We start from the raw sequence: 26,903 nt of genomic DNA on the forward strand, positions 1-26,903 counted from the left end.
CACAGACACATATTTCTCACATGAAATATTTTGAAGGATTTTTGTTTTCTTTTTTAGTCCAAACTTAAAGTAACGATATCAGGAAAACTCGTTGTGTTCAAAGGCAGAAAAATGACATAAATATTTTAAGGGAAAAGCTAAAGAAAATACTGAAAATATAAAATATATCCTGGTACCTTTTATGAGTTTATATAGTAGTTTAAAATTAATTTATATAATTATTTTAATTCAGTTTCAGCTAATTTAATAACAAAATCTCTAATAACTTATTTCATAATATTTAATACTTTGTTTCTTAAACTAAGAATGTCTCAAAAGATGTTTAGAAGTAGAGTAGACAAAAAGATAAGTAATGAAAAAAAGGAAAGCGACCCTTAAGTACATGGGCAGCTTCCACTGACTTCAGCAAGGCTGATGTTAAATACGTCATAAATTTTTCTTTCATGAGAATATGTTTGTAATATCTTGGGGTTTTTGTTTAGGAAAAAATACATTCTTACTATCAGTAATTTTTACATGGCTTTAGTATGTGCTTAAAAATAAAAAAGTGCTTAAATGTTTCACTCTGCTAGAACTCTAGATCCTTCAATATCTCTTAGAGATTATTAGGGCTTTCTTACAAGCTAGGTATAAAATTGATTCCTTCATGCATACTAAGCTGCATATTTCAGAAGTTTAAATTAGATTAAATTAACTTACATCTATAGCTAAACACAAAGGTTCTGGCTTTAAGCAGATATACTAATTATAAGCACAAAAATAATATGTACTGAATTAATCTTTTAATTATGAGTGTCACTTTAAACACTTAGGCCTTCAAACATTTCCTTCTCCCGCAGCAGACGTGGTATCACATGCCAATGACGAGAAGGCTTGTCAGCTGGAGTTTATGGAAGAGAGGTGGGGAGAGGCAGAGGCGCTGCTGTATGAAGGTTAAAATAGTTGTGTGTTCAATTGTGAGTGATTTAAGGAGACTTCACCATGAAAAGCGCATCTATGATTCTCGTAAAAGCCAGGCAGTGCAATGTAAAACTGGTTTGCATTTGTGCTAAATCTTCACAGAGTGCATAGAGGTGATATGGAGGCACTGAGGTCTGTTCACCAATAAAGAATGAGCTGAGAACTTCATGAATGTTATGTTGAAGGGTTTAAAATAGTGAGTCCTGGTGGCAGATATCTGTTGTGACACGCTTAAATGCAATTTGCCAGATGTTGCACATTCTTTTTAAAAAAAAAAAAAAAAAAAGTTTCATTTATCTTTGGCTTCGTAGGGGTCTGAATTTATCTTTTGACCTACTAATCATGTACAGGTGTTCATTATGTTATCACAGAGGTCACTGGCAGAGGGACTTTTTGGTTACCTTGTGACAGGCAGCTGGACTATTTGTATGAACTAGAGCTCAGCAAGTGAGAGACACATCACAGTTTTCCTTTTGTGGATTTGGAGGTCAGGTATTTGATCCTTATCAAACACGCTGCCATCCCATTCAAAGAAACAATTCTTCACTAGGAGAAGAAAAGAGCAAAAATGTTTGCTAAGACTTTATCAAAAACATGACTTTTCATTTCTTCTAGTGCAAACAAAGAACAGAAGAGTCCTCAAAATCAGGAAGAAAGGATGTAACAACTATAAGATGTATTCTCACGTGCACTTAAAAATTTTGTTAAGACCTTTGTAGGAACAAGTGATTGCTTGGGTGCCCAAGCAGACTTTGCAGAAAGGCCTGCTTTCTATGAAGCCTTCAAGATTACACACATATGTTCCATCACACGTTTGTTTTGTTCAGTCCTCCATCATCTGGTGTTACTATTTATTATTTAAAGGGTGCAATATATGGTGGTAAAGTTTTACAGACTAATAAAAGACCACGGCCAAGATTTTAAAAAATGACTAATGGTTTGGGAGGCTTTTTGTTTTGAATATCCAACCTGAGACACTTTCCAGGGCCTTATTTTCAGTAAGAGGGGGCTAAGAATTTTGTGTTAATGAGGTAATTTTTAACTTGTGAAGCTGAGTAATCAAAGGCAAATATCAGCGAAACTCAAACTGCTCTTGAGATCATGAAGAGTCTCCTAAAAAGTAACAGTATGCAAGGTATTTTCATGACAATAAAAATCAGTGGAAAAATTGTTACAGTAGGAATACTGTGAATTTTGGAGACCTTTTAAAAGATACTGTTGGGATTATTCTAGTTTGAGGAAGATGTCTCAAGCTATTACAGGATTTTTACTCCATATGTCTCCTGGCAATCCACATTGTTAAACAACGTAATAAGAGAATTTGTACTAAAAAAAAAATCAAAAAGTGAGGAGCACTAAAAACCGCAGAGGGTGGTGTCATCTCCTTGAGCAGAGTGCTGTACATTTTGAGACTAGAACAGCCCACAGGCTTGAGAAAGACTAGCAGGGCTAAAAAGATAGACTAGAAAGACCCATTGGGAGGAGATATAGACAGCTGGGAGTGTTATAAGAGTTGTTTTTCTGTTTCAGTATCGAAGTTGCTGACAGTGAAAAAATGCATTGCTCTCTTTCAGTAATGGCTGCCATATGTGCCAGATTTAATACGAAGAAAGGTCTGTTAAACATCAAGCATGTGTATAGTTCATCACCAGCAAACCCAGGAGTATACTGCAAGCACAGCTAATTGACCAGCCATGTGGATTGCTCCGTTTAGCAAAGGCTGCAATCCAGTGCCTAATTTGAGTACTACTTTACTAAAATACTAGGCGTCTTGCTCTAAAGGATAATCAATATATCTGAAATGTGCTCTTAAATTCCCTTCATGATGACTAGAGAAAAGGTGATGCTTCAAAACTGAAAGAGGAGAGTAAGTCCGGTTTAGGTATCCTTCACAGTATACTCTACTGGTAGCTCCAGCCAGCCATGCAGATCACTTAAGGCAGGTGTTTACACTTACTCAGGGCTCAGTCTGCCTCTTTCACTTCTGAAGATTGGTATGTAGTGGTGATCTTTCATTTTTGCATCGGTGCTTGAAATAGAGAATAGGAAGTTCTGAGTTTTACTCAGTCAGAAGCACAAAACTTCTATTTCGAACAGTTCCCTGATCACCAGACAGTGATACATCCCAATTAATAATGTCTGCTACTCCTTTTAAAAAGGAGCAGTGAAAGGTTGACAAGACCAAAGAGTTTAAAACAAAGCAGATGAGCGAGCCCTTTAGGCTAACCCAAGGGACAGTGTAGACAGACCAAAGGGGCCAGCACAGACGTTCCAGACCCTGCTCCTACAGACACATTTCACTCCACATCATTCCTGGTGATAAACACAAAGCTAAAACAGGCTTAGGAGGAGGAACTCTGCAGCTCTCCTGGAAGCCTAGAATAGCCTGTCTAGACCTCTCAGTGGGAGAAATTGTATCTCTTACTTAAATAAGCATTTCTGTGCATATACAGGCTGCTAAAGTACGGGGAGTTTACCTGGGGAGCTTTCATGTTAGATTAGGAGACATTGTTTAAAGGAACCCTGGAAAATAGCTTCATTCATGAACTGTAAATGTCACCTGACCCCTTGTTTATATAGTATTTAGGAGGATGAGATCCTATTCTAAAAGTCCAGAAACAAAATTCTAGCAGTTTACTTTCTGCACACCTTCACTCCCTTGTAAAAACCCCAGGGAGAACTGAGCAGCCCAGCTTAAAGAGATCTTTGCAGAGCAACACATTTCAGAACAGAATAACTATGGAAAAGAGCTCAGCTTTTATGCAGAATATAGTGCTCTCCTGAATATGCTTCATTAAGGAATACTTTGGCTGCCTGTTCCCTTTCTTTCTCTATTTTGATTGCTTTACCACAGTGACACCATAAAGGTTCCACGACACAACGCCAAGGTCTGGTATTTATCTTGACTAGCTAGGATTAGTTTATCTACTAAGTAAATGTGGCTGTCTCTTACCTTTATTTGTTTTCATGCTTTCAACAGCTTCAACACTGAAACAAATCTGTCCTACCCAGGGACAGGACTTTTGTAATGCTAGATGTACAACCATATATGCTAAATGTATCTTAAGTTAAATAGCTAAGATTCATTTGTCAATTAAACACTTACGTTGAGTTCTTGAGCTTGCATGTGGCTATTTAGATTATTAATATTTTCTAGGCAACTAATGGTAAATTAAAACATAAATTAGTCATCTGATTCCCATTCTGTAAATCTATAGATTAGAAAAGTAAACAATCATAGACTAAATATTCTAAGATATCATAAAGACAGTGAAAACAGGCTGCAAGGTGTTAGTGTTACTTTTGTTCTCTTATTTTGTTTTGTTGTTAATCATTTGTCTTCATTTTAGATTCCGACAATAGCATGATGAGTTCCATGCAGCTTAGACTTATAGAAAGATCTGTCCTCTAAAAGAAACTACAAGGGTTTCATACAAGAATAGTCCCACAATTTAATGAAAAAAATATTTTAGTCCCCTTATAATAAAGCTCTCCTATAGTGATTCTGCCAGATGAGAAATTCAAGGTTCAGGTGCTTTCTGAATATTTAAAAAGAGAAGCCAAATGGCATAAGCTATATGAAAACCAAGCCCTTATTTTATTTTCCATTAATTGTAGTATTTTTTTATCTAATTTTTAATGCAGATATTCTTGGGAAATACTGAAATTAAATGTTAGAATATGTCATTACTTTTTTTCTTAAACTGTCAAGTTGGTCATAATTTTCGAGAGTTGGCATTTCCCAAAGCACTCAAGTTTTCTTCCAGAGTCCTGATTTGAAGCTAGAATCTCACTCACCGTGAATATGCCAGTCACTAATTATCCTTTCAGTTGGAACATGTTGAAATTAAGTCTTTATACTATACATGAAAGTTCTCAACACCCAGCACTTTGGTGCCAACTGGCACCATCTTTTTCTTTGAAGACATCTCTGGACACACAGCTCCAGGAAGCATTCATGCATCCATTCCTATACAAGCACTGTGCAGCACTCCAGAGGCCCCATACAGTCAGTGTTATTCTCCAGCATTGCCTACTCTTATCTTAGATCATTCCATACTCATCATGGTGGCTACTGTGAATCCCAGAAATAAATCATAGAATCATAGAATGGTTTGGGTTGGACGGGACCTCAAAGATCATCTAGTTCTGACTCCCCTGCCATGGACAGGGAAGCTTTCCACTAGATCACATTGCACAAAACCTCATCCAACCTGGCCTTGAAGACTTCCAGTGATGGGGCATCCACAACTTCTCTGGGCAACCTATTCCAGTGCCTCATCACCCTCACAGGGAAGAATTTCCTCTTTAGATTTAGTTGAAATCTACTCTCTTTCAGTTTAAAGCCATTACCCCTTTTCCTACATGTGCTTGTAAAAAATCCATCTCCAGCTTTCTTGTAGGCCTCCTTTAGGTACTGGAAGGATGCTATAAGGTCTCCCCAGAGCCTCTCTTCTCCAGGCTGAACAGCCCCAACTCTCAGCCTTTCTAAATTCTGTGTATAACATACACCTGTGGTTTTCATTAGGAACAACATACCTGTCATCCTTTGGAATCTAGTGTGGGAATGAAAATACTGTAGGGGATGACTTTTTTTCTCAAACTTAAGAACTTGAATAAAATCATATAATTTCTACACATGGAATCACAAATTCTTTAAACCAGTGAGATGATGCACATAATTTTGCGAATTTGCTAGTCTTACTGTTTATTTTTTTTTGTCAGCAAAGTGGTCAGAATGACGAAATCTAGATGTCAAGTTCAGGAAACATTTGTTTATGTAGTTTGGAATCCAGTCTACAGAGTAAGATGGATGGCAGATGCACACGATGAGATACTGGAAAGTTGATGAAAACAGGAATTTTAAAAGACAGCACTTGTCCTTGTTTATCTTGAAGACAGCTTATTATTAAATTGGTTTATAAGGTCTGAAGTTTCTAAAGACTTCCAGTACTTCCGTCTGAAGTCTTCTGCACGTTTCAATAACAGCATTATCTTCAATAGATTTTTTTTTTACAGATATTATTCAATGTATTTCAAAATGTCTTTGTAATTTTTGGAATATGTGCTCTAGTCAGGTTGACCAGATAGCACTGTTGTCTTGCGCACTTTACCCAATGCTAGGAGACAAGGGATAAAGAAAAAAATGTTCTTTTGCACAGCTTAGCTGCCCCTATAGTTAAATCTAACAGCCCATTCTCTTTGCTTGTCCAAAGGCTACATATGAACTCATTCACCTCCAAGGGCATGAACTCTTGTGCTAACTAAGCAATGCTAAGCACTTTGCTGAGTGCTGGTGCATCAGCCCCAGCAAGGAGTCCATCGATCTATTAGAAAAAGCGTATTACCTGTCTTGCAGACAGTGCAGCTATGCCCAGAGTTGGACTTAGCAAGCAGCTCCTCAAGAGATATGTGTGAGGTTTTGCATGTCTGATGATGGACAGAAGCCTGAAGTCAGCAAATTCTGTATTATTAAGCAACTAGTTATGTTTTCCGGCAAGCAAAAATGTGCTGTAATTCACATTGACATCCCAGGCTCAGTTTGCTTCCCCTCACCAACATTCATGCCTGTCCCTTGGGGAACAAAAAAAAAAAGAAGCATTTGCAGAGTCCGATTCTGAGAAAATAGTTGGGTGATTTTTTGCCACTTTGGCTGCTGAGATACTAGAGTAGGGATCTCTGCAACTATAAGAACATGGGCTATATGTTAATCAAAATGATCTTACGCTGGTTTAAGTGTGACAATCAGATCTGACAGAACGTATACGCAGCACTTATAAACCATTTTAAACTGTGGGATTTTTTTTCATGGACATTTAAAAATATTTTCAATCATCTCATAACAATGGATTTAGACACTTGTTCAACATGTCACGGAAGATTCCTTTCTTGGAGGGAATAAAAAACTCCACAATCCTTTATATCTTTCCTTGAGAGATGGGTTTGATTTGCCCTCTTTTGCCAGAACAGTAGTACTTTTTCCAAAATAAAGCTTTCTTCTTCTTCAGAAGTCAGATGCTTTTGATCAAATCCCTGTGCTTCCACACTGCCATCTGGACTATAAATAATATTTAACCTTTCATGTATTTGCCTCATTTCTTCACTGCCTTCTAATTAAGACTTTTTTTTCTGCTTTTCTTCAACAATTTTAGAATAAAAAGGTCTGCTGTAACACAGAGATGCTGCATAAGGGAGATTATACTTAAATAATAATTATTCCCGTAATCAGTAATTGTTATAAATGCTGAGCTTTCTGATCTACAGATTAAGATTTCAAATTCTGAAAAAAAAGATAACTTAAAAAAAAAAATGTAGATGGCGTTACACCCACAAAGAATCATGGTTTATCACACCAAAGAGTAGAAATACGTAATTTTTCAGATGTGCTGCTGCTGACTGAAATCTTCAGCTCCTGATTAGATGCTTATACCTTCATATACACTGATGAAGGGATAAAGACATCAACAAAAGAAGGCCAACTAGAACCTTAAGGGTCCACAAAAACTATCAAACAGAGGATGGCTTAAAGTATCCAAACTGAAATCTTCAGGGCAAAGTGCTTATGTGATCCCGTGAGCATAGCCTTGAGCAATTCAGTCTCACCTCTGAACTCTAGTACTAGAGTTGGGCACTTCAAGCAGGTCACCTCTCAGAGGGGACCAGCGGGACCCTTCTTGTGGTTCCAGCATGTGGAGATACGGGCGCAATTATTTCCTGTGTAGCCCACGACCACAATTTTATCTCAGAAGCTGCAGAGTGTAGTGTGATTAAAAGTTCTTTAATCTCTTCTTTTAAAGCTGTGATCATTTGCCCAGACACTTGAACCTGAAATTGCCGCATTCAAGATGAGTGTCCTGCAGTACAGAGTTAGCACTCCTTTCCTTTCTCTGTGTTAGCTAATGTTGAATTGTTCACACTAAATAGAAAAGATTTAAGAGATATTTCTCCATGAAAGGTATATAGACAACTAATTTGGAGACTGGGAGTCTTTATTCAATATCTAAATCTGCAAAAAAGTTCAGAATCAAAATGTCCTCCATGAGCACTCTGTCTACTGGGATGGCAGCTCATAGACTGTTTCTCTTATTTTGTGTAGACATCTAAGCATGTTTGCCAGTACTGTCCCACGTGAGAGAATTAGACAGGATTGATCTCTGACCTCTCTGCCAGCACTCATTAGCTCATGTGTCCAAATGGGAGCAGATTTGTGCAAGCCAACTGCAGACATCTGGACATCGAAGGAAAGTTTCCACAGTTTTTACCTATGAAATCTATATCCAAATGTCAGCTGAATTATGATTTTGTGAGTATCATGAGAGTCTGAATGATGGACTGGAACCTGAAAGAATACATTTTCCATGTGAATGCAATGCAAAACTCATCAGTTGTAGAGTTGGTTATTAAAATTGATATGGTCCCCAATCGGTTACTAGTATTCTTAGAACCACAGACTCACAGAAATTATAAATAAGTTTGAAGGAACATCTGAAGATCATTTAGTTGAACCTCCTTCTAAAAATAAGGCTAACTTCAAAGTCAGATCAGTTTCTCAGTGCACTGCCCATGCAAGTTCCAAAAATCTCCAAGGATGGAGACTCCACAGCCTCTTTGGACAACCTGTGTCAGTGCTTTGCATGCTCATTGTGAAGGATTTCTTTGTATATCCAGCCTGAATTTCTCTTTTTGAAATCTTTCTTTTGTCTTCTTGGTCTTTCATTGTGCACCCCTGAATCTGGCCCCTTTTTCTATAGTGCACTTTTAGGCAGTGCAAGAGGGTAATAAATCATGGGACTGAGGCATATGATATATTCAGAGAGGCTAAGGGAAGTGACTTGGCATAGCCTGGAAAGGAGAAAGCTGAGGAAGTTCTCTTTGCAGCCTTCCATCTTAGTGGCTCTCCACTGAACTTCATTTGATTATAATCTCATATTCTCTACTGCATTCAGTCTATGCTTGTTGCAGCTGTACATATAGCAATTCAGACTGCCTTTCTTAATGATGTTTTGCCTTCTTGTTCTCAGTTTTCAAAATAATTTGATTTATGCTAAGCAACTATCGATTTATTCCTTTCAGTAAAACTGAAGTTTTGTGAGTAGGGATAGGACCCTGCCAGGTTGCTTACACTAGAAGGACAGCTGTAATCAACCACTGCTCACTCCTTTCTTGATCCATTTGACTATGCTGGACTCTATAAAGCAAGCATGTAGGGTATACATTTCCAGTGTATGTCCAGAAATCCATGTGAGTCACTGCCTCTTCCTTCTAGAGAACTTCTGTAATTTAAACTAAAATGAAAAATGTCTTTTAAATCAGATAATACTTGTTTATTTGAAAGGTGACATTATCTTTGTGAATGGCTGTGCAACATACTTGCAGACTAGTCCCTGAAATTTCATGGGTAAAGTTTTTGTCTGCTGATTTAGTATATGGTAGTTTTAATACTGCTTTTTATGACATTAGTAGAAAACTTTTTATGTCTGCTTTCAAATTCACATCTTCAATGCCATTTTCTTTTAGTTGTCCAAGTGCTTATTGCAAGGTGAAGGTTCTCCAGCTTCTGAGGGACGTCATTGCTATTGTTTGCTATTTTGACAGAAGGATTCGTTCTTGAATAGAATTTCAAAATGCCTTGTGAGCTTCTGTAGATGCTTTATTTGCAACATATGGGTATGTAGAAAATACCCTCATCAGCAGATTTTAATCTATCTTGAGGTGGACTGTTCTCAGTCTCACTGTTCACACTGTTTCATTTTGCATAAAGATAACTGGTTTGCTGAAACAAACTGAAAAGAAGAATACATTTCTGTCCTATTTGCTAGATCTCAGCTATGTGGTGACACATCTCAGTATCAGTTTGTGCTCTAGAGGTCTTAGTTTTTAGTGTATTTTCCTGTGAAAGGGCCAGTTGGGTTAAAATCTCTCTGGAAATGGTTGAATGTTCTTTCTCGCTTATTTTTGTATTCTTTGAGGGTTTTTGCACGCAATTATTTCTTCTTCTATATGATAATGCCTAAGTGCCATTACGTAGTGATTGTCACTCTGATGTGTTCAGAAAGTGCCAGGTTTAGACTTTATTGTTCTATGAAAATTCTAGCTTACTTGTAACAAAGGTTACTTTAAATCCTTTCTGTATGTGGATAAAAAAGCAGTAACATTTATGACTTTCAAAATGACAAAAATGAGAAGGCTAATATTTCTACTATCTCCTGCCCTCTCTCCTTTTGTTTTAGTCTCAGATTTCTTTGTGAATTGTCTATTGATTCTGAACATCTGGAACTGGCAACATGATGACTAAATGATTTAGTATGGGTTTTTGTTTTGTTTTGTTTTTTTTCCAGAGGTGATAGTTCCAACTTTTGCTATAGAAACTAGAAGATTTTCTGTCTGAGTGTTTAATAGTCTAGCAGTCAAAAGGAAAATAGTACCTGTGGGATGATCTATGTTTGCAAGCAAGTCATTTATGGCTCTCAGTTGCTAACACATTTATTTTAGTGTGTGTTCCAGGATGCTGACAATATTTGGACTATCTATTCCCAAATAGGATATATTACCATCTCTCCATCATGAATAGCGAGAGCTGAGTTTTACTTATTGCCTATGGCTTCTAAGAGATTTCATTGTTCTTTTGACAATACTGAGAAATTAATTTGCACTATTTCATAGTGCTGTGACTTCCATACTGCAAACTCCATAAGACATTGAATTAATGACAAACACAAGTACAGTGCAGTATGTTAAATTATGTTTACAAACATATCGAAACTTGAAAGTAGAGAAAACAGTTTATTTAACCTTACAATAAATTTTAATAATAATAGAATAGCTTAGATTATCTTGTCTTAACCTGAATTTTTTTTTCAGTTTATAAAATACTGAAGCATAGTTGACAATGATATGGACACAAAGATACTATTTGCTATGCTTTATTTTCTACAATCTGGTTAAAAGTAGCATGCAAGTAATTGAATAAAAATACTGGTATATATGACTTATTTTGAAATAACAATTATAACAGCAATGGATAAAAATGTTGCCATGAACGTTTAAGTGAAAGAATGATAAAAAGAAGAGTAAACAATTTTTTAACCTGACAAATATTCTTTCCCTGTTATCTTTCGTACATTCCATTAATTTAATAACATCATGGACTCTGAAAATATTTTCATACATTTTAAATTGTTCTTCGATTGTTAAATCATTTTTTCCTTTGTAATTTATAACAATATGAAAAAAGCATGAATAATTAAGAAATTTGGTTTGGTTGGCGAGGAATTTTGTATTTACACAGGCTAGCCCATACTGTTCAGCACTCTGATGAAACCCATCTGACTTCAATGTAAGTTTGATACCAGCTGGCATGTATTGAATGCGTGGACATAGATTTCTATGAAGTTGAATGCTTTCCATCAACTTAGCCAGATGAAGGTGCATTTCGCACCCCATTTGGTCATTCTTGTGCTTTCTAAATAAAACCGTTTGTAAAAGTATGCACACATTTCTTAAGGTTGCCAAGTGCATGCTAAATATTAACAAACAGAATGGATAATATGCAGATTGACACTTTTTCAAGGCATATCCTAATTTTAAAGAGCTATCATGGTGTAATTCCTGTAGTTACTGCCCCTAGAAAGGAACTGGATGCTCCCAGGTATCTCACTCCAGTGAAATTTCAGCAGCCACCCGAAGGCAGTTGTACATCTCCTGTGGCAGGTCAGCCCGAGTGAGATTGTTTCCATCCAGGCGCAAATGTGTGATCTTGGAATAGGTCATTGGCCCAACAACCTTACAGAAGCTGCTCAATGGGAACTCTGAAACAAAGGGAACATGAATAAGAGAAAGTATGAATAATTAGGACAAATAAGACAAAATAATTATTTTTCTACTTTTTACATTTTATTTGGAAATTGTGACTTTAAATTTATTCCACTCTATTTCAATATTTTACATGTCCACTGATGCAATTCCCTATGAGTTTACTGGAACTTGAGGGGCTTGTGTTAGCAGAGGTGCTTTCCATTAGTTGTGAAAGGTTCAGAATTTCAAGACTGAGATTTTCAGGTACTATATGCTCCCAGTAGCTATTTGATTTTTAAGACTTCAAATTTTATATAGAGATCAAATCCAGCATTCTGAAAAAAAAAGGAAAAAAATAATCTCCGGTAAAACTGGAGATGCAGAGGGAGGAATCAGTCATGCTTGGTACATTATGATTCAAGAGTAAAGCAGAGCTACTTAAGATATTGAAAGAAGTAAAATATATCTGGAGAACTTGAAACGATGATACGACCTTATCATTAAGAACAGGCAATCCAATGGCTGTTTGTGTCAAATATTATTTTGGATGTGTCATTTTGATTTCCTAGTTTCAAAATAAAACTTGGGGCTCGGGTTGAGGAGGAATTTTACATTTAAATTGTATAGTTGAACCTTTCCATAACAGCACAAATAGAAGATGAGTATAAATGCAAAAAATACTTATAAAAATATTTATATTTATTGGAATTTATGTATCATTATATTTATAACCTCTATTCAGAAGTAATATTTGTTTCACATAACACGAGACAGATGTTGAATGGAAAACTGTCTTATATCTCATGAGCAGTATTAACTGTAAGCTAGAAATTACCTGAAGCAGAGAAATTCTCTGCTCAGTATACATAAGTACACATATACATATTATACACCTTTGTCACGCAGACAAGATCTATCCTCAAGAGAGAATGTATGTGAATAAATCTGATGTCCCCTGCATACCACATTATGCAATTCCGCAAAGATGGTCCCTCATTCTCACCTGTGTTTCCTTTGAGTCAGATAGAGGACTAACCTATTGAAAAGCTCCATCACTACTAAAGAAACAGTCTGAAAGGCTTGTTCTTCTTCTGGCCATTGACACCAATTGAATTCACACAGATAATATTTTAAAGCGGCTTCTTCAACAAACCCATTCACCAGTAGGCAGACAAATTTCACATCTTCAGTTGCTTTTATGTCGCAAAGGACTAGCTCTCATAGTTTCTGAGAAGTCAAGATAGTGTTCTTAAAATCAGATGTTATTTTAAGTACCAATCCCAGGTCATTCACGGATTTCTGATAACACCACCTTATATATCTTTTTTTCCATTGCTATTTAACTCATAAAAAAATGTGATGACCTACATCATGTCGCAGTACTAAAGGAAGTGGAGGAAGTATCTTTCATATCTCCACTTTAACTTCAGTTGGATTCTTTCAGAACTGGCATTACAGTAATCTGCTATCATTGATGAAACGTGGCTTGTGTAAACTAAGTACAAACATACACCCATCTGTACAGACAGCTCTTTAAAGCACGAGACCTTAGGTAATTTTTTGGACATAGAGATATGATGTTGAAAAGTGGATGAAGATTTGTGTATCTTTCACAAAATAAGTTGTTTTGAGTGGAGACTAAGGCAATGTATTTCAAATGTTAGATTTTGATCACCAGTTTGATTAAAGTGAATCAAAACAATTTCCTAGATGTTGTACATTGTACAGTCTTTTTTTTGGAAGGGTGAGAGATAAAATGCATCCTTAAAGGCACATTTATTGGACAGTCCATATTGCAATACAGTATAATTTTAAAACTACAGATAATTCTGATACTATTCCAATTCAGAGTGTACCAGCTGAAATGAACTGATGATTCTTGTGAGTTAGGATCATATAGTCTGAGAGATATTTATCGGATTAGATCTTTGTGGAGTTTTGCTGAATGAAAACATATGTTCCTGAGACTTTGAACTCATTTGCTTGGCCTACAGGCTATAACATTAACTATTTAGGTTTAGTTTTCTGCAGATAGTTTGAGTGTAATTTGTAAAGATTAAAATAAACATGAATTCTAACATAGATTTTTCCCTAATTTTCTTGTCATTTGAGGACAAGCATATTTTTTATTTTTTATTGAAGTATATTTTTTATTGAAGGCAGACATTTAAAAAAACCACTTATTTTCTTTCCCCATATCGTAGCTTTTGAGCATAAATACTAACATTTAGTTAAAAAACAAGGTACACTTATGCATCTGGGTCGTGGCAATCCCAGGCATAAATACAGACTGGGTGGTGATTGGATCGAGAGCAGCCCTGAGGAGAAGGACTTGGGAGTACTGGTGGACGAGAAGCTCAATATGAGCCGGCAATGTGCTCTTGCGGCCCAGAAGGCCAACCGCGTCCTGGGCTGCATCAAGAGGAGTGTGGCCAGCAGGTCGAGGGAGGTGATTCTCCCCCTCTACTCTGCCCTTGTGAGACCTCACTTGGAGTACTGCGTCCAGTTCTGGAGCCCCCAACATAAGAAGGACATGGACCAGTTGGAGAGGGTCCAGAGGAGGGCCACGAAGATGATAAGAGGGCTGGAGCACCTTTCCTATGAGGACAGGCTGAAAGAGTTGGGGCTGTTCAGCCTGGAGAAGAGGAGGCTCCGGGGTGACCTTATAGCGGTCTTCCAGTACCTCAAGGGGGCCTACAGGAAAGATGGGGAGAGGCTGTTCAGGAGGGCCAGTTATGATAGGACAAGGGGTAATGGTTTTAAAATAGAGGGAGGTAGGTTCAGGTTGGATATTAGGAAAAAATTTTTTACTATGAGAGTGGTAGAACACTGGAACAGGTTGCCCAGAGAGGTGGTGGATGCTCCATCCCTGGAGACGTTCAAGGCCAGGTTGGACAAGGCCCTGAGCAACCTGATCTAGTTGGAGATATCCCTGTTCCTTGCAGGGGGGTTGGACTAGATGACCTTTGAAGGTCCCTTCCAGCCCTAACCATTCTATGATTCTATGATTCTAGGTGGGGTAGATGTTTAACTACTCAAAGGATGTAAACTTCATGCATATAAACCACAAAATTTATCTGTGTTACCAAAGTGCTCATCTGTGTTGACTATTTATGAGATTGAAACCACTTTGAAAATGGATGCAGATCAAGTCCTCACAGAATTCACAGGAACTCTGTCACGGACTTCAGTGGGATTTGGCTCCAATATTTGGTGCACACTGTTTGCATTTGGCTATTAGTTTTTTATACACTTCATGTAATTGTCAGTTGTTAGAAGCATATCAAAAATGTTTGCTTTCTAATTGCAATCTCCACTAGCAGAAAATAAGGTAAGTGGGTCTGGTGAATGCACTTGATGTATTGTTACCTATATAATCTGTATGGTTACTGCAATCAGTAAGACTAGAGTACTGTTTCATAAAATCTGTCTGTAGCTTCCTTCCTCCTTTATTACACTAATTAATATTGCAGATGTTAAAATGTCTTCCTGAATTCATAATATTCAGGTTCAGAGACAGTGTACCTGGAATTTTGCCACTTGTGTGGGATTCATATTTTCCCAACACAGAATTCCTGCATGACCCAGACACAGATAGAATAAGAAGGATTGGATGAAAATTGGATTTTCATCTGAACGAGTATTTTCTCACTAAAAGTGTCTTTCATCATAAAAAATTCTGATATTCTAACAAACTACTTCAATATTTGAAATATTTTGGAAAACAAAACAAAACAAAACAAAACAAATCAAGAACAAGCAACTCATCTCCTCCCCTCCCCTCCCCTCCCCTCCCCTCCCCTCCCCTCCCCTCTCCTCCCCTCTCCTCCCCTCTCCTCCCCTCTCCTCCCCTCCCCTCCCCTCCCCTCCCCTCCCCTCCCCTCCCCTCCCCTCCCCTCCCCTCCCCTCTCCTCTCCTCTCCTCTCCTCTCCTCTCCTCTCTTCTCCCATACCTACAGAGCAAAATGGGACCATAGAAGCGATTATTTGTTAGACAGAATTGATTTTTTACTATATGCTTGGTGAGAGTATATCCCTTGTACATCAGGACTGTAAACAGTCTTTAGCTGAGAGAAATATTAACTGTGCAAAGATTTCTTGTTCAAGCATGCAACACAGTGGGAAATTCTAATAGAATCTGAAGTCTCATAGTCATCCTTGCTGGTCTGTGGTCCCACAGTAATCACATCTGAGTCATTTCTGCATAGGCCTTTGTAAAAAAATCCTTTTGGGATTGGCGGAGTGAGACAGATAAAAGACCATAAAGCACCTCCACAACTAACTCTGTTTACAATAAGTACAATTACTGATCCAGCCGATAGACTGCAGCAGAATATGTGGCCCCTTAACTGTCCTCTGGAACATTTTCTCATTCACCCTTGTTTTACTCCATTCACATGGTATATTCTTTCTGGGATTTTGTGTGGAAACAACAACTCTCTCCTTAAGCCTTTACAGGTACAAATTAAATATGGAGAAGTCTGCCTTTGGACCCACTTCTTGCATCACTGAACCTCTTTGTTTCCTGTACTTTCTTCCATCCTGCAATTTTCTTTTTGCCTTGAGGAGTTTATAAAACAAAAGTGTATATATGTGTATACATAGATCTCATCTTAAAACATGGTAGCAAACCACTGTTGTTATTCAACAAAAAATTCCATCCTTAAATTACTACTAATAAGATTTTTTTTTTAAAGACCTTTCAACGTAGAACTTACAGTTTAGGTTTAAGGTATGGAGAAAACAAAGATTTTTAGAGGTATGGAGAAAGCAAAGATTTTTATAAACCTTCCATGGTCTTCTGCTAGCTTGGACATCCAACTAGCATCAAGTGCAGTAGATGGAGTATGCACTTGATACCTAACTTATGTTCAATATAATGAACGTGCTTCAATTTATTAGTTAGAGATCAGAAGAGTTACTCTGAATTTGTCTTCACTCCAGTTTGTTGTCTGCTTTGCCCACTGCACCTTGCATCACAGATGAAAATAGAACATACCGAAGTGAAGACACTTCTGCTACAATTTTAAGTGTATATTCATCAACTCTTGTTCAAAAAGCTCAAAGTCACTTAGATAAGGATATTTCTCAAACAGGTGATTTTTATGTATGGCAATGCATAATGTCTGTAGCAAGCCCAGGATGAAACTCATGGACAATAATTTACAGAAATAGTTCTCTTTTTTTCTGGTAATATCAAAAGGGTTGGAAACAGATTACTCTTTCTTAGACAAATACAAATGTTTATTGATTGCTTAAAGGTACCTGAAAAAAAAGGAGACAGTAACAAATTAAGAACTCTGGAGAAATATATTTATGTTAGGTTTCAGTATAAGTGAAAACTTTAAGCATTGTAAGCATAATCTGAAAGATTATACCTTTTGTACATTTTAGGACAAACTATCGTTATCCCTAATTGAGAAGTCTCCTTCTCACAGTATGTATGTACCATGGGCCATGGTATGGAAGGGAAGCTAGCCTTGTTTGCAGTCATTCTTACACAAATCTCTGGAAAATCATAATATTTTATTAAAAAAGAAACTTGTTGTTTGTTGGAGGCTCAAATACTCGGAGGTCAATCAAATCTAGTTTTAGAAAAACTAAGTACTCACAGCTGTAGGTCAGGTGTAATGAACAGTGAACTGCAAACACTTTGATAACACCGCAGCTGGTACTTCATTAAACTGAAATACTTTTTGCTAACTAAGTTTCAGCCCACATTGTGAATTAGCATCTTAGGGAGCACAATATTATGTCTGTGCAATTAGATAGTCAAGAAAATTTATTAGAAGTCTGCTATATTTTATGGTTAAGCAAAAAACAGTGAATCAGAGTTCTTTTGTATCAGCCAAAGGGTAGCAATGACAGTGCAGCAGCAGCCTACGCACACCCACTCCGCACACCATCCCACTCTGCTGCTGACCACTACTCTGGAAATTCAGCTTTCATTGAAAAAGTAAATTGTTGTCGCAGTTGCTCAGAAGTCCTTGGAAATAAAAACAGAAAGTAAACTCAGTACCAGAGTGTCTTGCAGGAGGCTCAGAACAAGCATTCTAAGCAAGGAAAATCGTCTTGTATATCTCATAAGAAATATTAGCTCTTTTAGGAGAGAGAGAGTATCTGAGTATCTGACAGAGTTCTACAGGTCGCTGCATGTGATGCCTCAGGTGGGAAGCAATAACTCATTGTTTTCCCTTATCAAAACAAGGAACTGAGATGTAATAGGAAAAAAAAAATCATAACGTTGAGGAATATGTGAAGCATAGTAAATGCAAAACATTTCAAAATGTCTTGCCCTTTGTCTGATAAAATCAGTACTAAAATATTTGGCTTTAAAGACTACATCTGTATGGAGTTAGCTATGTATGGCATAGCTAACACTGGTAACCTAAACCCCTGACAATTACAAGCAGGCAAACAGAAGAGGGTTTTATGGTTTACTTTATGCCAGCTAGCAAGATTATGTAAGTCCTGCAGAAACACTGCTGTTTCACAGATCTGCGTCTCCATCAGGGTCCAGCCCTAACAGAGGTGCAGCTGGAGAGCTGCTGACATGATGGTGAGACCTCTTCAGCTCTCCAACACCTCTTTCCCACCCCAGCATTAGGAGGGCCTTGTAAAAGCCCTGTCTCAGCAGAAACCTCCATGATCTCATGCAAGGTGCGACATTTATTGACTTCAGAAGGAACATTTTTTTCAAATCATACTTGGAGACAAGTTTGCCACCTGGTCATATGATGTGGGAAATAGGAATGAAAAGACGAAATAACAGGGGCAGCTCTTCGTATTTCAAGATGGATTTGGAGGGGTACTGCAAGAGAGAAGGGAGGAAAGAGAAAAGAGCAGCTACTTTCTTGTATCTTTTTCACTGTGCCTTTTGCCTGATACCTTATGAATTTGTTGTCTTCCCCCTCTCTCCTCCCTCCAGTGTTTTTACTACCAGCCTTCTGAAAGGTTACACATACGATAGTCAGATCCTCATCTGATATCTGTCTCTTGTTGCTGATTTATGAATTCTGAACCTCTTCCGTGCTGATTCAACTTTTCCCATTATTCTTTCCTCAATTGTACAAGTCAACTACATTGGCTTCTGTAGAATTACTCCAATTTAAATGAGATGAGAATCTGGCCAATAATGCTCACCTTAGTATGAAAATAGACATTTCTGTCTTGAAGGTTAATTTGAGTAGCTATCAGGTAAACGTCTGTCTTTTAACATTAATGTAGACAACAGTCAGAGAAATGTCAGTGTGCTAACAGTCTAACCAATATCATTTCTTCAGACTGGTTGATCTATCCTTTCAGATACTTGCATTAACCATCAGTGTCTAAACTGTGGTAAATAATATTGAAACGTGCAAATTTAACTCACTGTTAATTTTGTTGACTTGGAGGTAGAAGTTTTCAAGGTTCTCACTGACGATTGGAATGCTCTTCAACTGATTGAAGGAGAGATCCAATTCAACTAGTGATGTGATATTGAAGACATTGCCTGGTATTCCAGAATCTGTTAATTTATTGTGGGATAAACGTAAATATTGTAGGGTTTTAAAACCTTGGAAGTACTCATCAGGAACATTGGAGATCTGGTTATTATCAAAATACAGCATGAGTAAGGATTGAGGCAGTCCTGTTGGTAGCTTTGTAAGTCGATTGAAGCTTAAGTCAAGATACAAAAGTGAATTCAGGCCTTTAAAAGCCCCAGAAATAGAATCTGCTTTCAGCTGGTTGTTCTGGAGGTGAATGACAGTCAGATTCACCAGGCCCTCAAGTGCACCAGGATTGACTTTTGTGATCTTGTTGTGACTTAGTTGCAGGTCATCCAGAGTTTTGGGGAGAGGTCCAACAGCTTCAGTCAAATTGTTGTAGTTAATATGAAGTTTCTTCAGATGCTTTAGTTTGGAGAAGACTCTTCCCTTAATTTTTGAATTTTCCAAATGGTTGTGATCTAGGATCAGCCACTGTAGGTCTGTTACGTTATCAAATGTGTTCTCTTCAATGCCCTCAATCATATTGTTTCGAAGATAAAGGTATTTTATTCCACTTGGTACAATCGGAATGGTTTTCAGTTTAAGATTGTCACAATACATGGCAGTAGGGTAGCTTAAAGGACAATTACATTCTGGGGCACAGACTGCTGAGGATGGCCCAAAAGGATCATAACCATAATCATCTGCAGGACCATAGTCATATTGGCAAAAAATGCCACTAATCAATAACAGAAAGACGGGTAGAGAGTTTAAAGCCATCTTTGCAATGTATCTTGTCCCTGTAGGGTGAAAGGGAATAAAGAAGTTATAGCTTTAATTCTTTCTCTTTCAGCAATATTTGAAATTTTACCACATGAAGATTATAATTAAAAACTAATTAATTTAAACTACCTGTTTAAAGCTACTAATTAAGAAAAAAATACATTACTTTGTTAGTAATTCATTGTTACTACTATGAGCTTACAGTCCTTGTCTTGTCATCATCTGCTTTTATAATGCAAAATTACAGCCCATTCTGCTGTTGTAAGTAAAACATTCTTTGTATCTTCCTGCATTCATTCATTAAGTCACAAGAAGGATGATAAAGTCTAAGTTTTTTAAACTTGGCACAAAAGAGTTTTCAGTTTTGCTGAAGGCCGTGTTCAGAGGCATTTCTGCCATTTAAATGCTATCAAGCATTCCTGATATACTGAGTTGCCTTATATCTAAATAGCAGGTGGCAATTTGACTTAAGTTTGAAAGAGCCAGGGAATGAAAGAGCCAGGGAAATTACAAACTGAGGGTAATGATCTGCTGTATAGTGTATTGTTAAGATGCTTGTACCTTGAAATATCTTTACCTAACGGATCATGTCTAGTAAAGCATGATCCATTAAGTTTCATATTCACCTAAAGAACAAGCTAATAGAAATATGAAACATACTCTCCTGGACATGTCAAACAGCCAGCACTGCACGTGTGTGCACAAGTATACTCTATCTAATATGGATCTACAGTGGATCTGAAATGACCGAATTGCAGAAAGTGCAAATGTTCTTGCAAATTCTCTATATAACAATAAATGTGTTGATTACATTGTATGATCATTCTAAATCAACAGAATAATAAAGCACTGGCTTCACATAGTTGGTCTTTCAGCTCACATACAGCAAAAAGATGTTGTGTCCTTGGGATGTGGTCTCACCTTACTTTTTACGGGCATACCTTTCTTTGTCAGACACTCCGCAAGATGCTCATCTATGAAGATTAGTATCTTGCATTTATTTCTTGCTACCTAGATAGATGTTGTGTTGGAAACATGGGTCTAGCATCACCGAAGTCAGTCAACTTACTTTGATTTTCAACAGTAAAAGACAAGGCTCAGTGTATTCAGCTACTGTTCAGAGAGTAAGATGATTAGAAAATCCTTAGAACCTTTCTGTTCTCAAGTAATTTCAGAAAGTATGTGAAGCCTGTAAACAGACCACCAGACATCTATCTCAAATCTGGGCAATCTTCCAGCAGAGTAAGTTAATCTTGCTATTGGAATTGCCTAATATTACATAGAGTACATAGTGTTAAAATGCAGGGCCATAGCTAGAAAGTCTTCCTTAATTCTAAATTTCCTTACTTTTATTGACTTGATAAAAGCCACATCACATTCTAGTCAGCTAATGATCTCAACTGAAGTACCTTTGGGCAGGGCCTATTGATTTTGTACACTACAGCACGAAGATATTTAAAAAAATGTTCTTGTGTTATCTCCAGTCAATCACACAAAGTCCCTCTGCTAGATATTAAACTGTTGTCCCTTGAATAAGGAGGACGATTGCATATCTTTCCCGTGCTGTTGGTTCCATCGTATTTGCCTCATTACAAATTATAGGAGCGAGCAAACGTTGAAAGATGAGTTATCAGTGTAATTTCCTTTGTCTGTTCTTCATTACTGCATGAGAACTGGCAAATTCAACCTTCAGTCCCCTGCTGGTATAAATAAGTACAGCTCCTCTGTAAGCAAAGACTGCAGTGACACAATTCAGCTCCAAATCTGGTCCTATTTAGGTACTAAACATTAAGGATGGGGGACTAACTGCTTCTGTGTTCAAAGTATAAGACAGAGTGTAATGAACTTCTCGGACTACACTCTTTGATCTTATTGTGACATTTTTACATATCTGCACCATTTTATAACCTTACTGATAAATTAGCATAAATATCCTATTTTAAATTCAAATTCTATTGTTGCTGTAGTTTCAAATTACATTTGTAAAGCTGAATTTTATTATTGATATCATAGGTTGCCAGTTCTTTTAAATAGTATACAATGTTTAACTAATCTGCAGAACCCTGGAAGTAATTTAAAACATTAAATAGCAAGTGTTTTGAATTATTTTGTCTAAAACATTTTAAAATGTAGGTGACAATTCTGTAGTGCAAAGGGATAGGAGCATGTGTGTGACATAGAACAGTGAAGTACATACACAGTGTAGTTAACTTGGTTTATTCATGGATTTCTTATTGAATTATCTAAATGTTTCTCTGTCAGAAGTGTAAAAGGTAGATTGTGTACACATGCTTGTTTGTTGCACTGAACTATATGAATCCAAAAGATAAAATCAGAATACATTCTTAGATGTTTATCTTATAACATAAGCATGCTTAAACTAATTGCCTGTGTTTGTTCTAATCAGTTATGTTGTAAAATACCTGTGAAAATATTTGCGAAGTTGTTCAGGCAACTTGCCAAAACATACTAAATGACAAATCCATGATTTTGGAGAAATGTTTACTATAGTAGAGTAGACAAGCTTTTCAAACAATTTTGTAGCTCATCTATACTACCTTAATTCTAAAGTTTTTGTGAAACAAAATAATCAGTCAGCCTTAAAATAAATGTACCTTTAATTCTACAGCATAACATCTTACACAGTTTGCAAAAGATTTAATTTTAAAAAGTTTCAGTAATATATTTAAAATGTGCTTTAAATTTAACTAAAATTTTAAAAACACCTATGATTTTCCTCTCATTATTTTCTTGAGTAATTATTCGAATATCAGGATACCTTGTCTTTTTGTAAAATGAAGAAAAATTATTTAATAAATGAAGTCTGTGGAGCTTTTACTAATAGCTTATGAATGAATAAGTAAGCAGTGAGTAGTCTTACAAATTTCTTTGTACTGTACATCATCTCTTCTTCTGAAGCAGAACAAAATGGACTGTAAAAAAAGTGTGACACTGATGCACAAAATATGTGAGGTTTTTTTAAGGAAAGTGAGAAAGCAAATCCACTAAGCAACTGTTGATTTGTGTTCAATTTACAAATTGGCAAACTTATCCTGACATGTTTTCACGTTCCCGTTACAGCTACATTTAAATAGCTGAACATTACGGTTAAAACATGCAGCAGCACTTACCTTACTGCCTTGAAGCTGCTTTCCTTAATTCCCAGAGCAGATGCAATAAGGGACTGTATCGACCAATATATGCTGTAAACAGTGTCAGGAGATAAAAGTCTGCCAGATCCTCTGTGTTACAAGAGAGAAAAAAAAAAAAGAAGAAGAAAAAAAAAAAGCCCTAGTCACGCTGTTCTCTGAAGCTGCTATGTCATCATGGTGATCTTGTGGTGTGGCATGTTCAAAAACGCAGCTCTCTAATGAAGTGCAGGTGGATACCATATTCTGTACAAGGACAACCCATCTGTTATTCCTGTGGGAAGAGAGAATGATCAGTGTTTCACAAACCTGAGAAAGTTTAGACCACTAGCCATAGCCCTATACAAGGAATTTTTCTATTTTAGAGAGAAAATATTTTACATTGTAAAACAAATTGCAAACAGACTTTTGTTTTCCAACTTGTTTCATATTGCTAGACATGAGCTAACAAATAGCACTTAGACCTCAATGCTGCTGTGCTTTTTCAGCCAAGTGACTCATTCATTTTTTCTTTAACTATCTTATGTCCACAGTAAAATATACTTTATAGAAGTTTGAGCTTAAGGATCAGAACCAAAGATACAGAGTTATCTTTAAATTGTAACATTTTCTGCAACGTCAAATACTGAGTTCAAAGTTTCTTCTGCAAAGCATTGGAATTTATTTGGTCTGGAGATTTTCTTTGGTGGTTGAATGTATGTTTGTTTAATAAAAACACATCGCAGGAAAGGTTTTTCAGCAGTTACTGTAAACTAACTTTATCCATTTGTTCATTTTTGTACTTACAGCTTTCTCCTGCTTTTCAAAATCTGGAACTACTCAGCTTTACGTTGTCTGTTTCTTATTCCATGGATGCAGTTCAAGAATGCTTCTTTAGGCTTGGATGAGATGTTATTTTCACCAGGCAATGCCAAAAAATAATGCACTAAGACAGTAACTGTTTAAAGTGGGTCTTAATGTTTCCATAAGTACCTTCCCTTATCTCTAAATGGTGGATGTTCTCTCTTTTTGTGGGACGCAAACTCTTTCTTATAAAGTTGAATGGGGACAAATGTGAAACGTGCATATAGGAAGCGTTCACAAGTCATTTTAAAGTGTCTTGTGTGTTTACCTGTATTCGACTAAAATCGTTGTGGGTAAAGATCAAGACTTTTTGTCTGTTATCAACTGGCTATCTTTATGAAAAGCCATGCTACAGGATGTGGCTTGGCTGGAGAACCCTAGCAGCTTCCTGAAGAAGGAAGGGAGCTGTATGTGAGCTTCCTCCAAAATCTGCTACTGATGCATCTGGGCCTCCATGCTCGTGCAGGTAGGTTACTGGGAGCAGGGAAAGGCCTGGCATAGCTCAGTGCCCTTCACCACTAACAGGAAAGATGTCAAATGATTACAGACCTCTGTGCTTCTGCGATAACACAATTAGCAAATGAATTTGCTCAAGACAGAGTGTCAACTGTCAGTGCAAGCCATAGGGAGTGAATGTTACTCTTTTGATGTTCTGACATCACGCCTGTCCCCCTGGTGTGGGAACACCATTTACACGTTAGGAAACATGCTAATGACAGACTGTAACTTCATTACTATTTCAGTGGTGCAAATAAGTGACTGAAGCAGTGGGATTACGGTAGTGAATTAAGCTAAGTAGGTAAAGAATTGTGCATGGTATCAGAACTAGAAATGTAGAAGTGGACAAAGCCGTTGTTGTTCTGCATGTGGACAAACGGAGACCAGATGGAGTTTCTCATGCACAGTACGATACTTCTCTGAAAATTACTTCATTAGTTTCAGCTGACCAAGGAAAACCTAAACTGTAGCCTTGACTGCAACAAGCAGCAGCAGTCAGCAAAAGACCAACTCAATAAAGAAAAGATTTGAATACAGAAAGAAATGCCCTGTAAGACATTTCTGAGGTTTGCTCTGTAGAAGAAAGTACAGCAAGCTGAGCAATGAAGTATAATCTTGTAGAAAAATCTTATTAAAAATGTGATGATATCTTGTAATTAACGTATGTTAAAAACTTGGGTCACATCAAGTTCCGCTGAGAGTTTTTCATTCATATAGTTCCCGTCTTGCTGACTGTTTTAAATCAGCTTTAAAAATTGCACAGTCAAGATGAAGAATTATATACCTTTCAAGGATAAGACATAAACCAATAGATTTTCTCTTTTTTTAATAAGATTTTTTCCATCTCTCCACTCTATTATTTAATACTGTCTCTTCGGCATCATTTTATATGTTTTCCTAATCTTATCATTCTGACTCATGAAGCATCCACCTCATAAACCTCTGTTTGAACAACAGATAGGGACTAAAGCCCAGCAAATGGAGATATGTCTTCTTATACAGCAAAGTGTGGGAAAGTGAGTGGATGATTTCTTCTTTCTCACCCTATTTTGTGGGGTTTTGGGGTTTTTTTTTTGATAGCTCTCACAAGTTATTAAATGGCATGTGAACATAGTCTAGCTAATTTCCAAGGAATACACAAAACAGTGTGTAAATTCACCTATGACATCTAAGTTGAAAACTAGTTATGAATATGCTTCATACCTAAAAATGCCAGGACATGTTGATATTTCACCTTTACAGCAACTGTGCTCCTAATTAAGCCATCCTAGTTTGTTTCCTCCAACATTAATTTTCTATCTTATTCCTTATTTGTTCACTTTTATTTAATGGGAAATGTGATCAAAAACTATTCTCATCTGATTCTCATCTAGTTTTCTTCAGCTTATGGTATACGAACAGAAATATTCCTTTTATTTGATTCAGAGCTTCTTTCTTGCTCATTCATATTTTCATGGCTGGAGATGGCCAAGAAGCCTGGAAAGCTGTAGTGAAAGAATCTGAAAGCAGAGCTCATTGCAAGTGTATCACTTTGCAGTGAGTAGGATCTAGCTTTCAAATATTGTTACAGTGCCATCGTTTTCTCTTTTCACTCATCAGTGATGTCCTTTCTGCCTTTTCTCTCCTGTAAAGATATCTTACTTTACCACTTCTACACACTGCTGCATAAATGGAAACTCCTCCCAATCTGTCTGCCTTTAATCTTCTTTTTCCCAAAAGACTCAAGTTACCAAAATCTAATGATGTTATCTAAACCAACTGCTTCCTTTCACTCTTAAGCCTGTGTACACATCTGGTATGCAGATGTATATCCTAAGAATAAAGAGATTTGTGTGCCTAAAATTGCGAGTAGGATGTCTGGGTCATAGGACCATATAGCTCCAGAAAAAATGCTAGTGGAACTTTTCACATTGCCACATAAAATAAATGGCAAGTTTTTGCACCAATCACTCATAAATTAAATTAAATATTTCATCTCAAGATGAAAAGAAGGCTAATTCATTCAAATTGGCTGCGTGCAGCAGAAGGTAAAGAAATCTCCATTAAGAGAAAAGGCATTCCATGGGCACCCTGCAGCAAGTCACTTAATCATAAAGAGGTAGTATAGCGTTTATGAACGATGTTTTCCATATCTCTTCCATTTCCATATAGCCTGTTAGCCTATATGTAGAGTATAAACAAAAGTATGATATTGGCTTAAATCTCCAGTAATTAGCTAAATGTTTTTGGGAAGTCCTGCAGCATTTTGAAAATATTACTTAAGGCTGACTCATATCAAGTAAGTTCCACTAAAAACAATTCAGTTCCAGATTCTGAAGGCTGTAGGTGCTTATTATTTTTTCATCTGAAAACTTCCATTCCTCCAAATTGAAATTTTATTTGTTCAGTCTCTACACAGCACTTACATG

General features: G+C 36.9%; 1 protein-coding gene across 1 annotated transcript; it reads right to left on the reverse strand.

Annotated features, from left to right (window-relative positions):
- Positions 1 to 11,613: 11,613 nt before the first annotated feature.
- LUM (lumican) lies at positions 11,614 to 20,002 on the reverse strand. The gene is made up of 2 exons (XM_086610678.1): positions 19,126 to 20,002; positions 11,614 to 11,768 (listed from the first exon to the last, which is right to left on the reverse strand). Exons 1-2 carry the CDS (start codon positions 20,000 to 20,002, stop codon positions 11,614 to 11,616), a joined length of 1,032 nt encoding a protein of 343 aa, XP_086466804.1.
- Between the last annotated feature and the right edge of the window lie 6,901 nt (positions 20,003 to 26,903).

This window comes from Tauraco erythrolophus, chromosome 4, assembly GCF_009769465.1.
Source record: "Tauraco erythrolophus isolate bTauEry1 chromosome 4, bTauEry1.pri, whole genome shotgun sequence".
In the NCBI taxonomy this organism is placed as follows: Eukaryota; Metazoa; Chordata; class Aves; order Musophagiformes; family Musophagidae; genus Tauraco; species Tauraco erythrolophus.

Excerpts from the sequence above, each read along its gene's own strand:
- LUM (XM_086610678.1), bottom strand. The coding sequence starts at position 20,002 with ATGGCTTTAAACTCTCTACCCGTCTTTCTGTTATTGATTAGTGGCATT. Across the intron at positions 11,769-19,125 it reads CCAAGTCAACAAAATTAACA|AGTTCCCATTGAGCAGCTTC; the intron begins GTGAGTTAAATT and ends CCTTTGTTTCAG.